This window comes from Prionailurus bengalensis, chromosome B3 (genome assembly GCF_016509475.1).
Source record: "Prionailurus bengalensis isolate Pbe53 chromosome B3, Fcat_Pben_1.1_paternal_pri, whole genome shotgun sequence".
NCBI classification, from domain to species: Eukaryota; Metazoa; Chordata; class Mammalia; order Carnivora; family Felidae; genus Prionailurus; species Prionailurus bengalensis.
In genome coordinates, this window is record NC_057355.1 from 126,001,709 (window position 1) to 126,017,127 (window position 15,419).

At 38.6% G+C, this 15,419-nt stretch overlaps 1 protein-coding gene across 4 annotated transcripts in view; it reads right to left on the reverse strand.

The window, feature by feature from the left end:
* CEP128 (centrosomal protein 128) overlaps positions 1-15,419 on the reverse strand; it is a 394,462-nt gene that overhangs the window by 368,886 nt on the left and 10,157 nt on the right. For all 4 annotated transcript variants that reach the window (XM_043556773.1, XM_043556771.1, XM_043556772.1 and 1 more), the window contains exons 3-4: positions 3,392-3,552; positions 1,280-1,366 (exon numbers count right to left, since the gene is read on the reverse strand). In XM_043556773.1, the coding sequence (XP_043412708.1) occupies positions 1,280-1,366; positions 3,392-3,538 (234 nt within the window). In that variant the 5' untranslated portion in view covers positions 3,539-3,552. The remainder of the gene's footprint in view (positions 1-1,279; positions 1,367-3,391; positions 3,553-15,419) is intronic.

Sequence of the window (15,419 nt, forward strand, 5' to 3'; positions counted from 1 at the left end):
CTAACTTGGATGTAAATTAAAAAATAAATTAGAACTAAAGGGATCTTAATCAAAAACAAAAATACAAAACAAACAAAACAAAACAAAACAAAAACCCACCTCACTTTTAAGGTATGATCTATTCCATACCAGTAAGTAAAACGATTTCATGCTAAGAAAGCAATTTTCATTGAGGAGCCCATCAGAATCACTTGTCATGGGAAATACTCTTTCCAAATTATACATATTCCCACAGATTATGGCAGATATTGCCCCAGGTAACTTACAGGAGGCAGGGTAAAAATCATCGCTCTCATGAGTAAGTATTAATAGAAGGCAATGAATGACAGACTCCTCTGTATGCAGGGAAAAAACACTGAGAGCCAACTGTTTTAACAGACCAAGAATTTGGGGGAACTAAGGAAGAGAATGTAGACCAGACTAAGGAATGACCTAAAGCAAAATCAAAGACTCTTGCTCTCCTGTGTCTTAATTTTTATGAGTAGCTTTGCATTCTATGTACTTAATAACTCAGATGGAAATGGAATACTTGAGTTTATTTACCTCCTGTGTAAAAAACCACACCCCCAAAGTTCAGCATCATTCAGCTCTAGGCCTCCTACATAGGCTTAATGCCATAGAGTACATTTTGTGTTTTAAATGTTTATCTATACAGAAGTTTACCTAACACATAATTTCATTTCTCAATTCCTCAATTCAAAGGGAATTTGCTACCATAATTATGCATCTAACATTCAACATGACAAAGTAGGTTTGTTCCTGCTACTACTTAATATTTTTTAAGTTTTCACTAATAAACTAAAAAGCAAAGAATTAACTCCTATTATTAATAAGGTAGTTATGTGTATACATGCATAGAACATGCTTGGAAGGATATACAAGGAACTGTCAGATTGTTACCTCTTTGGAGTAGAACTGAGAGGAGCTAAGAGATAGTTTTATAATTTATTTAAACAATGAGCATGTATTACTTTAAAAGAAACCCTCCATAAAATTCTTAACTCCCATGAGGAGTATCCCCAGCCCAAATTTAGTCTCAATTTAATTAACATCCTGAATACTTCCTCCTTTGACTTAAAACTTTCAAATTCAATAGACTAATCTATATAAGCTGGTTGGCAATCCATCTGACAAGCTAACCTACTACAAAATAGTAAAGCAGTCTAAAAGCTAAAGGTTCACAGTGGTTCTCTCCTTTATCTCAGATCCCTACTTCTCAACAACTGCATTTCCAAAAAGGTGAGTAAGAAAAAATACAAACATATGTAAACATTCTCACATGTTCTATAGCACCCGCCTGTCCATTACTATATTCTCGATACTGTCCAAGCATCTGGTCTACTTGTCGCAGGTTCCGACTGGTGTCCTTAAAAAAGAAAATGGATTTTAATAATTGTTGCAAACAACGCTTTTCTCAATCTTAGTAGTATGTCAAACAACTAAGTCAACCATTTGTGAAAGGTACAATTATATCATACCTAAGTTGGATATTAATATACAGTACTTCTTAAATATCAGATAAATCATATAAAAACCACTGAGAGAGAAACTCAAATCCATCCACAATTTACTTGTGTGAAATCTGAAGTACATAATTTAAATCCTTATCCAATGTTCCACAATAAGTCAGGAACAAAACCCTAATTTGAAAAGACTCCTCATTATTAATTTGTGCACCTCAACTAATTCACACTTCCTTCATAGAAAAGGAATCCTGAGAGAACAAACCTTTTAGATTGTGTATAAGAGAAGCAAATCATTAGGAACGATGTTATTTTAATTATTACTTCACTGTGGAACTTGATTAGAAGAAAAAGTATCCTTTAACCTTTAGCTATAAACAACAAATTTAGTTCTAATCTCAACAAAAATGGTTTCCACCCAAATGTGCTAGGTGTTACCTCAGAGATTAATGGAGGCATTTCTTTCAAAAAAAGATACACTTACTAATGTGTCTCCTCATTGGTTGGAAAGTACAAGGATTTATTTGTACTCCAAAAATCCAATGTTATGCTAGTTTATGTAAGTTTAAAAAGAGCCTTGTGAGTTTTAAATCAAATTATGGTCCCTCCACCAGAAATTAGCCTCTTCTCATTAAGAATACTAATCCAGGGGTGCCTGGGTGGCTTAGTCAATTAAGTGTCCAACTTCAGCTCAGGTCATGATCTTGCAGTTCACAAGTTTGAGCCCGGCATCGGGCTCTGGGCTGACAGCTCAGAGCCTGGAGCCTGCTTTGGATTCTGTGTCTCCCTCTCTCTCTCTCTGCCCCTCCCCTGCTCATGTTCTGTCTCTCTTTCTCTCAAAAATGAACATTAAAAAAAAAATTTTTTTTTTAAAGAATACTAACCCAAAGCAATTAAAAACCAAAATCCATGCTTATCCAGGCAAAGCAAAAATAAGAGATTAAGGGGCTGGGGAAAAAAAAAAAACCTCTATTTCTGAGTTTTCTTCCCCCACCCCCCCTCACCCTCGGTATGGCTGTGTTGTTACCCTTCACCCACCTCTTTTCCCAAGCCCTTTCTACATAAAGGATATATACTGCCTCCACTCAAACTTCTAAAAGGTTGCCTTTCAAACTGCCAAAAGTTAGCCCCCAAATAAAAATGGCATCTCAATATTGTTCATCCATGAATAATCTGCCTAGTCAAAATATGAGCAGTTACTCTCAAAGGCACATGACCACAAGAAGCTAAACTGTGGTACTTCCTACTCGTTGCACTCCCACACATTTTATTTGGGCATACTGCCTCATCCCAAAATGCTTCCACAACCTATCACATATTTCAAATATCTTTACTGACTGTGCTAGGCACAATAAGACGTTCAAGTCCTAATCCTTGTGACTTGTGTATTTGTAACCTCCCATGGCAACAGAGATTTTGTAGATATGATATAGAGCTCAAGTGAAGGACCTAGAGATGGGAATATTATCCTGGATTATTGGGCGAACCCAATGTAATCACAAGCATCCTTAGGAGTAGAAGAGGGAAGCAGAAGAGTAGTCAGAGTGATGTGAAGTGAGGACTCAACCCACCCTTGCTGGCTTCGAAGATGAAGGAAGAGGATCCCAAAAAAATGTAGGCAGCCCCTGAAAGCTGGAAGAGGCAAAGGAACAGAGTCCCATGGCCTTCCAGGAAGGAAAGCAGCCCTACCGAACCCTGATTTGGGTCCAATGAGACCAGTGTTGTATTTTGATGTGCAGAACTATAAGAAAATAACTTTGGTATTTTAATTATTAATTACAAACAATTATAAATTATATATCATTATTTAATTATATAATTAGTTTGTGGTAATTTGCTATGGCAGCAAAAAACTAATACACTGACCAAAACTATTTCTCAGTTTAAACTACTGAAAATCTATTAAATGCAACCACTGTTAAACTAACCTGTAAAGTACTCGTTATAGTGTTGACCTTCTCAGTGACGCCTACTGTAGGACGACTTAGACTTTCCCTGTATGTTGACCTGGCAGCCCATCGACTCAATCGGTCACGAGAGCGAAAGTGTTCTGAATCGCTGGAGGATTCTGCCATTGATGTACACAATCCTGAAAACAAACCCAGGTTAAGGTCAATCAAATAGTAAAGAGCATGGACATATGAGATTAAATTAACTACCTGCATCGTGATCTTAAGTATTTATTACATTAGTCCTTTGGCATATCACAATTTCCAAACACGTAGCCTGAAAATACAGGTCACTTCCCCACGCAATTCTCTCTCCTTCATTTTTTCCACCTCACGTGAACAATTCCTCAGATACGATTTTAGTCATGTTTACAACTGCAAATAATATTCTCTTAGTTTTGTGCAATGTTTCTAAATTTTAAAAGCACTCTTATAGTATCTCATGTAATCTTACAACATTGCAAGGTAGAAGGTGCTCGTAGATTGGCATCTCTACAATTGAAAAACCAAAAAGTTACTCTCTAAGCTAAGACTTAGTAGGTCTTGATAGGTCTCAATATTAGTCTGAAGTCCGTTCTACAAAGTTGTAACAACATGTGTTATCTTTAAACAAAAATACAACAGTCACAAAATGACCTAAAATAAGGAAACCCAATTCAGTGTACAGTGAACACTCTCATGCACCTTCTTTTGTTACGATTTTATTTTTAAGAGATTTTATTATCTCTAAGAGATTTTAGAGATTTAAGAGATTTTATCATCTCTACACCCAGTGTTGGGCTCACACTCAAAACCGTGAAATCAGGAGTTGCATGCTCTACTGACTGAGCCAGCCAGGCACCCCTCATGAACCTTAATTTAAAATACAGAATTAAATGCTATTAACAGAGGTAAAAATTCCATAATAACAAGTATGTGAGCAGAAGGCATCCCCAACATCTCCACCAAAAGAGAAAGCCAAACATCCTGAGTATAGTTTCATCAGCAGAAAATTCTCTAAATATGCTTTCTTCCCATCCTTACCCCAATTTTTGATTTAATGCAAAAGAAAATCATTTCATGCATGACAATCTCAAAAGTTTCAGAAAATCTTTTATGGAATTTAAAGAAAAAAAATATTGGGATAGAGAAGGATGAGAGAAAACTCACTGATCAAAAGTGGAAGTTTGTTGAATATCCCAATAATTTCATTTTTTGCTTAATGGAGGGTTAACAATCTTCAACATTGTTATAATCTTCCTAAAATCTATATGGCCATTTTTTCTGGTTTATTAAATGCAGTGTAATGAAACCTTTTGTTAATGATCTAGAATATTCTAGACTTTCTGGATCTTTATTCTGAATGCACCTGGAAAGTATGTGTATAACAAGTGAAAACACTGGGGTATCCGACTTTAAAATAAAACATGAACTAAATTAAGTGTAGCTGTCACTTAATACAAAAGAAAAAGAAAGACCTCTCACTTACCCCTACTAGGGATTACATATTTTTTAATAAGACAAAATCACACTTTCCAGCATGAATTTCACTGGTAAACACACACACACACAGTCTTCAGCTATTAATTTCAATTACTTTGAGCAATAAAAGATGTCCAAACTCCTGCATCTGATGGAACTCCTGTAGAGATATCAAGATGTAAGATGAGATTGATCTGAGAATTCCACGGGACTTCTGTTTATATAAAATATGAAACATTCAGCAACTAAGCACGTTAATTATACATAAGTGTCATAAATGCTGAACGAAGAAGCATTAAAGAATCCATAATAAAAACAGAAATCAGACTACTTTCATTGTTGATAAAAACTGAGCACTCTCTTTACTGACAACTCACAAGGTCAAACATGACCCACAAAAGGGAGTGAGTGAGCCCCTACCCTAAGTGTCACAACACAAAAGGCAGCCATGGTGGCAGAGATTCAACCTTATCAAAAGATGCCCAGGGTTTTTGCAAGATGGCGGCTTAGGAGGACGCTGGGCTCACGCACGTCCTGCTGATCACTTAGATTCCATCTACACCTTCCTAAATAACCCAGAAAACCGCCAGAGGATTAGCAGAACGGAGTCGCCGGAGCCAAACGCAGACGAGAGGCCCATGGAAGACGGTAGGAAGGGCGGCGAGGCGGTGCACACTCCACGGACTGGCGGGAGGGAGCCGGGGCGAGGGGCGGCTCGCCGGCCAAGCAGAGCCCCCGAGTCTGGCTGGCAAAAGCGGAGGGGCCTGACGGACTGTGTTCCCACAACAAGCGCGACTTAGCGTCTGGGAGGTCATAAGTTAACAGCTCTGCTCAGAAAGCGGGAAGGCTGGAGGACAAAGGGAGGAAGAGCTGCTGAGCCCCCTGACAACAGAGCTCAGTTTGGTGGGGAACAAAGGCGCTCGCCAGCGCCATCTCCCCCGCTCATCCCCCAGCCAAAATCCCAAAGAGAACCGGTTCCTGCCAGGGAACTTGCTCGCTCCGAGCAAACACCCAACTCTGCGCTTCTTCGGAGCCAAACCTCCGGCAGTGGATCTGACTCCCTCCCACTGCCACAGGGCCCCTCCTGAAGTGGATCACCTAAGGAGAAGCGATCTAAGCCTGCCCCTCCTGCCCCGTGCACCTTGCCTACCCACCCCAGCTAATACGCCAGATCCCCAGCATCACAAGCCTGGCAGGGTGCAAGAAGCCCAGACGAGCCACACCACCCCACAGTGAATCCCGCCCCTAGGAGAGGGGAAGAGAAGGCACACACCAGTCTGACTGTGGCCCCAGCGGTGGGCTGGGGGCAGACATCAGGTCTGACTGCGGCCCCGCCCACCAACTCCAGTTATACACCACAGCACAGGGGAAGTGCCCTGCAGGTCCTCACCACGCCAGGGACTATCCAAAATGACCAAACGGAAGAATTCCCCTCAGAAGAATCTCCAGGAAATAACAACAGCTAATGAGCTGATCAAAAAGGATTTAAATAATATAACAGAAAGTGAATTTAGAATAATAGTCATAAAATTAATCGCTGGGCTTGAAAACAGTATACAGGACAGCAGAGAATCTCTTGCTACAGAGATCAAGGGACTAAGGAACAGTCACGAGGCGCTGAAAAACGCTTTAAACGAAATGCATAACAAAATGGAAACCACCACAGCTCGGCTTGAAGAGGCAGAGGAGAGAATAGGTGAACTAGAAGATAAAGTTATGGAAAAAGAGGAAGCTGAGAAAAAGAGAGATAAAAAAATCCAGGAGTATGAGGGGAAAATTAGAGAACTAAGTGATACACTAAAAAGAAATAATATACGCATAATTGGTATCCCAGAGGAGGAAGAGAGAGGGAAAGGTGCTGAAGGGGTACTTGAAGAAATCATAGCTGAGAACTTCCCTGAACTGGGGAAGGAAAAAGGCACTGAAATCCAAGAGGCACAGAGAACTCCCTTCAGACGTAACTTGAATCGATCTTCTGCACGACATATCATAGTGAAACTGGCAAAATACAAGGATAAAGAGAAAATTCTGAAAGCAGCAAGGGGTAAACGTGCCCTCACATATAAAGGGAGACCTATAAGACTCGTGACTGATCTCTCTTTTGAAACTTGGCAGGCCAGAAAGAATTGGCACGAGATTTTCAGGGTGCTAGACAGAAAAAATACGCAGCCAAGAATCCTTTATCCAGCAAGTCTGTCATTTAGAATAGAAGGAGAGATAAAGGTCTTCCCAAACAAACAAAAACTGAAGGAATTTGTCACCACTAAACCAGCCCTACAAGAGATCCTAAGGGGGACCCTGTGAGACAAAGTCCCAGAGACGTCACTACAAGCATAAAACATACAGACATCACAATGACTCTAAACCCGTATCTTTCTATAATAACACTGAATGTAAATGGATTAAATGCGCCAACCAAAAGACATAGGGTATCAGAATGGATAAAAAAACAAGACCCATCTATTTGCTGTCTACAAGAGACTCATTTTAGACCTGAGGACACCTTTAGATTGAGAGTGAGGGGATGGAGAACTATTTATCATGCGACTGGAAGCCAAAAGAAAGCTGGAGTAGCCATACTTATATCAGACAAACTAGACTTTAAATTAAAGGCTGTAACAAGAGATGAAGAAGGACATTATATAATAGTTACAGGGTCTATCCATCAGGAAGAGCTAACAATTATAAATGTCTATGCACCGAATACCGGAGCCCCCAAATATATAAAACAATTACTCATAAACATCAGCAACCTTATTGATAAGAATGTGGTAATTGCAGGGGACTTTAACACCCCACTTGCAGAAATGGATAGATCATCTAGACACACGGTCAATAAAGAAACAAGGGCCCTGAATGAGACATTGGATCAGATGGACTTGACAGATATATTTAGAGCTCTGCATCCCAAAGCAACAGAATATACTTTCTTCTCGAGTGCACATGGAACATTCTCCAAGATAGATCATATACTGGGTCACAAAACAGCCCTTCATAAGTTTACAAGAATTGAAATTATACCATGCATACTTTCAGACCACAATGCTATGAAGCTTGAAATCAACCACAGAAAAAAGTCTGGAAAACCTCCAAAAGCATGGAGGTTAAAGAACACCCTACTAAGGAATGAGTGGGTCAACCAGGCAATTAGAGAAGAAATTAAAAAATATATGGAAACAAACGAAAATGAAAATACAACAATCCAAACGCTTTGGGATGCAGCAAAGGCAGTCCTGAGAGGAAAATACATTGCAATCCAGGCCTATCTCAAGAAACAAGAAAAATCCCAAATACAAAATCTAACAGCACACCTAAAGGAACTAGAAGTAGAACAGCAAAGGCAGCCTAAACCCAGCAGAAGAAGAGAAATAATAAAGATCAGAGCAGAAATAAACAATATAGAATCTAAAAAAACTGTAGAGCAGATCAACGAAACCAAGAGTTGGTTTTTTGAAAAAATAAACAAAATTGACAAACCTCTAGCCAGGCTTCTCAAAAAGAAAAGGGAGATGACCCAAATAGATAAAATCATGAATGAAAATGGAATTATTACAACCAATCCCTCAGAGATACAAACAATTATCAGGGAATACTATGAAAAATTATATGCCAACGAATTGGACAACCTGGAAGAAATGGACAAATTCCTGAACACCCACACTCTTCCAAAACTCAATCAGGAGGAAATAGAAAGCTTGAACAGACCCATAACCAGTGAAGAAATTGAATCGGTTATCAAAAATCTCCCAACAAATAAGAGTCCAGGACCAGATGGCTTCCCAGGGGAGTTCTACCAGACGTTTAAAGCAGAGATAACACCTATCCTTCTCAAGCTATTCCAAGAAATAGAAAGGGAAGGAAAACTTCCAGACTCATTCTATGAAGCCAGTATTACTTTGATTCCTAAACCAGACAGAGACCCAGTAAAAAAAGAGAACTACAGGCCAATATCCCTGATGAATATGGATGCAAAAATTCTCAATAAGATACTAGCAAATCGAATTCAACGGCATATAAAAAGAATTATTCACCATGATCAAGTGGGATTCATTCCTGGGATGCAGGGCTGGTTCAACATTCGCAAATCAATCAACGTGATACATCACATTAACAAAAAAAAAGAGAAGAACCATATGATCCTGTCAATCAATGCAGAAAAGGCCTTCGACAAAATCCAGCACCCTTTCTTAATAAAAACCCTTGAGAAAGTCGGGATAGAAGGAACATACTTAAAGATCATAAAAGCCATTTATGAAAAGCCCACAGCTAACATCATCCTCAACGGGGAAAAACTGAGAGCTTTTTCCCTGAGATCAGGAACACGACAAGGATGCCCACTTTCACCACTGCTGTTTAACATAGTGCTGGAAGTTCTAGCATCAGCAATCAGACAACAAAAGGAAATCAAAGGCATCAAAATTGGCAAAGATGAAGTCACACTTTCGCTTTTTGCAGATGACATGATACTATACATGGAAAATCCGATAGACTCCACCAAAAGTCTGCTAGAACTGATACAGGAATTCAGCAAAGTTGCAGGATACAAAATCAATGTACAGAAATCAGTTGCATTCTTATACACTAACAATGAAGCAACAGAAAGACAAATAAAGAAACTGATCCCATTCACAATTGCACCAAGAAGCATAAAATACCTAGGAATAAATCTAACCAAAGATGTAAAGGATCTGTATGCTGAAAACTATAGAAAGCTTATGAAGGTAATTGAAGAAGATATAAAGAAATGGAAAGACATTCCCTGCTCATGGATTGGAAAAATAAATATTGTCAAAATGTCAATACTACCCAAAGCTATCTACACATTCAATGCAATCCCAATCAAAATTGCACCAGCATTCTTCTCGAAACTAGAACAAGCAATCCTAAAATTCATATGGAACCACAAAAGGCCCCGAATAGCCAAAGGAATTTTGAAGAAGAAGACCAAAGCAGGAGGCATCACAATCCCAGACTTTAGCCTCTACTACAAAGCTGTCATCATCAAGACAGCATGGTATTGGCACCAAAACAGACACATAGACCAATGGAATAGAATAGAAACCCCAGAACTAGACCCACAAACGTATGGCCAACTCATCTTTGACAAAGCAGGAAAGAACATCCAATGGAAAAAAGACAGCCTCTTTAACAAACGGTGCTGGGAGAACTGGACAGCAACATGCAGAAGGTTGAAACTAGACCACTTTCTCACACCATTCACAAAAATAAACTCAAAATGGATAAAGGACCTAAATGTGAGACAGGAAACCATCAAAACCTTAGAGGAGAAAGCAGGAAAAGACCTCTCTGACCTCAGCCGTAGCAATCTCTTACTCGACACATCCCCAAAGGCAAGGGAATTAAAAGCAAAAGTGAATTACTGGGACCTTATGAAGATAAAAAGCTTCTGCACAGCAAAGGAAACAACCAACAAAACTAAAAGGCAACCAACGGAATGGGAAAAGATATTCGCAAATGACATATCGGACAAAGGGCTAGTATCCAAAATCTATAAAGAGCTCACCAAACTCCACACCCGAAAAACAAATAACCCAGTGAAGAAATGGGCAGAAAACATGAATAGACACTTCTCTAAAGAAGACATCCGGATGGCCAACAGGCACATGAAAAGATGTTCAGCGTCGCTCCTTATCAGGGAAATACAAATCAAAACCACACTCAGGTGTCACCTCACGCCAGTCAGAGTGGCCAAAATGAACAAATCAGGAGACTATAGATGCTGGAGAGGATGTGGAGAAACGGGAACCCTCTTGCACTGTTGGTGGGAATGCAAATTGGTGCAGCCGCTCTGGAAAGCAGTGTGGAGGTTCCTCAGAAAATTAAAAATAGACCTACCCTATGACCCAGCAATAGCACTGCTAGGAATTTATCCAAGGGATACAGGAGTACTGATGCATAGGGCCACTTGTACCCCAATGTTCATAGCAGCACTCTCAACAATAGCCAAAGTATGGAAAGAGCCTAAATGTCCATCAACTGATGAATGGATAAAGAAATTGTGGTTTATATACACAATGGAATATTACGTGGGAATGAGAAAAAATGAAATATGGCCTTTTGTAGCAACGTGGATGGAACTGGAGAGTGTGATGCTAAGTGAAATAAGCCATACAGAGAAAGACAGATACCATATGTGTTCACTCTTATGTGGATCCTGAGAAACTTAACAGGAACCCATGGGGGAGGGAAAGGAAAAAAAAAAAAAAAGAGGTTAGAATGGGAGAGAGCCAAAGCATAAGAGACTGTTAAAAACTGAGAACAAACTGAGGGTTGATGGGGGGTGGGAGGGAGGAGAGGGTGAGTGATGGGTATTGAGGAGGGCACCTTTTGGGATGAGCACTGGGTGTTGTATGGAAACCAATTTGTCAATAAATTTCATAAAAAAAAAAAAAAAAAAAGATGTCCATGTCTCATCAGCCAACACCATGACTCCCCAGACACAGAGTTGACAGAGGGAGGGAGAAACAAAAGAGAAAGGAGTGGCCACTAGTATTGGCAAGAGGGTCATGCCAGCCACATAATCACAACCTACAGGGAATATATGGAGAGCCATTAAAATAATTCCCAAGATCCCTTAATATAGCTGACTAAAGAAGAAAACCACAAAGCAGTGTCAATTACACACTTTATTCACCATTGAGACTGTATTATTTTATAATTAAAAACTTAATTTTTAAAAAAATATTGTATATCCTATTATCACTGGTGTTAATGAAAATTGACCAGGCCTCTGAAAATCTTCCACCCAAACTGTACCCAGAGCATTAGATTTCTTCCACACTGATAAAAGCATATTGAGAATGGTCACATAACTAAAGTGTATGCATGGCCATTAATTTAAACACATACACACACACACACACACACACACACACACACACACACACACACAAAAACTGTTCTACCTAATCTAAAATGTAAATTAAACAATGAGATGATTTGCTAGCCCATTAAAATTTTTTCTGTTAAATAATAATATCTATGGTTAGCCAGGTTGGTAGGGAAAAGAGCAGTCCTATACTGTCCTAAGGGGGATGTGTAAATTGACATAACTTGTCTGAAAATAACCAAGCAGTATGTATCAAGAGCAGTTTGTACCTATAACCCACTAACTACATTTCCAAAAATTTCCCTTAACAAAATCATCTGGAATACATACAGAATTTATATATGTGGATATTTACTGGGAAGTTATAATAGAGGGAAAATAAAAACTTAAATTTCAAACTATAAAACAATGATTAAAACACAGTACCTTTCATGCAATGAAACAGTATACAGATTCTAAAAAGTCTGTTTCTAGAGACATTTAATAGCAATGCAAGGATAAAAGCATGAGTCCCCATTTTGTAATATACATAATATGTTGTCTGTGTGTGAATATAAACTGTGAGTAAACAAATTTAAAGGAGCAGGAAAAGACAACTTTAAAAGGGGAAGAAAATATACCAAAAGTATATTTACTATCCAGCAATTACAGTCATTTTCTATTTTTTTTAAAGATTCCTATCTTCCCTGAATTTTCCACAGTAACTGTGGAAAGAAAAATATAATGTATACTTAAAAGAAAGATAAATACAACAGATTAGTAACAAGTGGACAACCTGGAAAAGGTGTTTAAATAAAAGCTGTATTCAGAACTCCCTTGTTCTTGGTAGTTGTTTCCTTCTCCCAGGCAACTTACTTGACCATCTGCCTACGTAGGGTCATGTCACTAGTCTTCACCAATGAAGGAGTTCAAGAGATGGGATCACAATGCCAGTCTCTACTGTTTCACACTGTACAATACTGGCTGACCAAAGACCCATTTATCATGAGTTTAGGAGCTAAAAGACCCATTTATCATGAGTTTAGGAGCTAAAAGAATAATTTTTTTTCAATTATATGATTCCACCTTTGCAATTTTGCTGACAGTCATTAGACTCAAAAATGGACTCTCATAAAGAAACATACTAAATACTAGAATAAACTTGAAAGTTGAAGGACTACATGAAGGCATACTAATATGCACTGATAGCTTATGCAATCAAATTTTGCTTTAGGAACAAATTAAAACTGGTTCATGAATGATTTTTTTCATTGCAGTTACAATTTGTAGCCCAAAGAAAAATTATTAAGACTAGTAGAAAAACATAAATGTATGCTCAAGAAAAATCTTTATCAATATGGTTAATGATTTAAAAGAAGAAAATTCAATTGGGTTAGAACTCCATTCCCATCATCATAAGAAATTTGAGCATAACATCTGTTGACAAAAAAAAAAAAAAAGAGTGGCTAAAATTGAAGAATGACTGAAGAGCTCTTTCAAGAACCAGTTATTTATTTACTTATTTTTAAAGAACAATTTAAAGAAGCTGAATCACCTAAATCCTGGTTAAAGGTGAGAAAGGCATTTCTTTCAACTGAAGAAAAAGCAGTAAATGTTCTTTGCAGCTTACTACCACCTACTGGTACAACAAAATTTCTCATTGATGAGAAAGTGATAATATGCACGCTGTCTGCTTTTTAGATGGTGAGCTTTTTCCAAGACTCTAGAAAGGACTAAGAGGGGTGACCTTGGGTGAAAGTCTCCAGAGTCTTAGAGAACACTCTCAGTCTGAAACCAGATGGTACAATTCTTAGAATAGTTTATTTAGCTGTTCCCAACACATCAGTATTTAAAGGCATAAATATTGTTGCTTCTGTCTTAATGAACCTTATAAAGAAGACATACAGCCACCAGAGCAAGTAATGAACTCTCATCAATTCACTCCCACTAAGGATCTATCAAAAACAAATGTCCATATACAGACCTGAACACCAACCAGAGAGAGTAAAAACTACATTCAACCCTATAAGAGGACTTGTGGTGAATCTTTACAAGCTCATGTCCACCTCTTTTGTTATTTGACCTAAAGAGCCATCAGACTGTCTTCATTATAATGATGCACATTTGTATGTAGGAGAGTTATAATTTATTGGTCCTCAAGTCTCTTTTCCTCAGAGCCAGTTTAAAACAATTAGGATTTGCAAGCTGTTCCATAAAAGATAAGCACCCAGCCTCAGGGGGTGATATTTCACACAGGCTGACTAGTGCATGTTAAGTAGGTGATGGCTCCTCAGCTGGCCCTGTCCAAGGCAAGTGTCCTCAATGTTCAAGGTAACGATGTGTTGGGGGGAGTATTGGGGGAGGTGGGAAGTGTCTTTTAAGCTTAATCACTAAGTTCAAATTTTAGAAAGCATTTCTCACTGTTTGAATAGCTATAGGACTTGAGAGCTTTATTTTCTCCCTCAAGAGAAAAAGTAAACAAGCCAGCAGAAAGTACCACGTACAATTATTAATTGTACATGTCTTCTTTATGCCAGTGCTCCTTTGGAACTTCAAATCCTCAAAAGCTTTTGGCAAGTTAATAGAAGATCAAAATCAACTGTGCAGTCCATCAGCCAGTTAGTAGATAATGTAAGACAAAGGAAACAGAATCAAGAGAGGCAACAGATTCGTGCATTTATCATTTACTGAGTCACTACATTAGAAATGGAAGATAAAAGTAAATTAAAAAATCACAGTCTTTGAGGGGAGAAAAAGACTCATAAAAGTAGTACACGTGGTGAGCTAAGTAATATGACAAAATGCCAGGGGAGTCAGGTAAGGATCCCTCCACTCATCTCGAAGGATGAGAGAAGTTTGACAGATGGATGAGAAAAAGAAATGGGAACCAGTTAAAACCCATCTGTCTCAAAGGAACTAAAGAAGGTACAAATAAGCAAAGCTCTCACATTCCTTCACCAGGGCGTAAATTTAAAACTGTCTCTAGATATTGCCCAATGTCCCCAGGGCATGGGCAAGGAGCACAAGTGCTGGTTAAATCATCATCTCCAGTTAAGAACTTAGAGAATTAACATTTACACACACACACACACACACACACACACACAATTTGATTTTTTTATTGTATGTCCCATTTATTCCTGTTGCTGCCATGCATTTCCTCTCTCTCCCGCTCACGCTCCCACATTCTATTCCATGGGTGAAGCCAGGCAGGCTCAGCTCCTAGGCTGCATTTTGCTCCCTTTACTCCAGTACCTCTGAGTTCAAGAACAGAGTTACAGGGACCAGTGCCCACCAAGCGGGGCTATTTCTGGAAAAGGCCATATACCATACAAAAGGACAGCTTACTCGGACATGGAGAAAAACACTAGGAGCTGCTCGGATAATTATACATGTGCCAGTTGCTAAAAATCAGTATCAGTTTTAAAAGAAAACAAAGTTACTTAATAATCCCCTCCCTGTTTCACCATCAAAATGATACAGATATTTTAGATATACACCCACACACACTTCTAAAATCAACAAGGGAGTTTACAAAATTAAATAAAAAGTAAAACATGTCAAGATAAAAAACAGCAAATGAAAACTCAAGAAAAACTTACAAGAGAAATGGATGCTGACAAATCCAAGATGGATTTATTATTTGTAATTAAATCCTAGTTTTGAACTCTTGCATTTGCCAGCCAAAAAATATTTCTTACACTATTCCCAAAATAG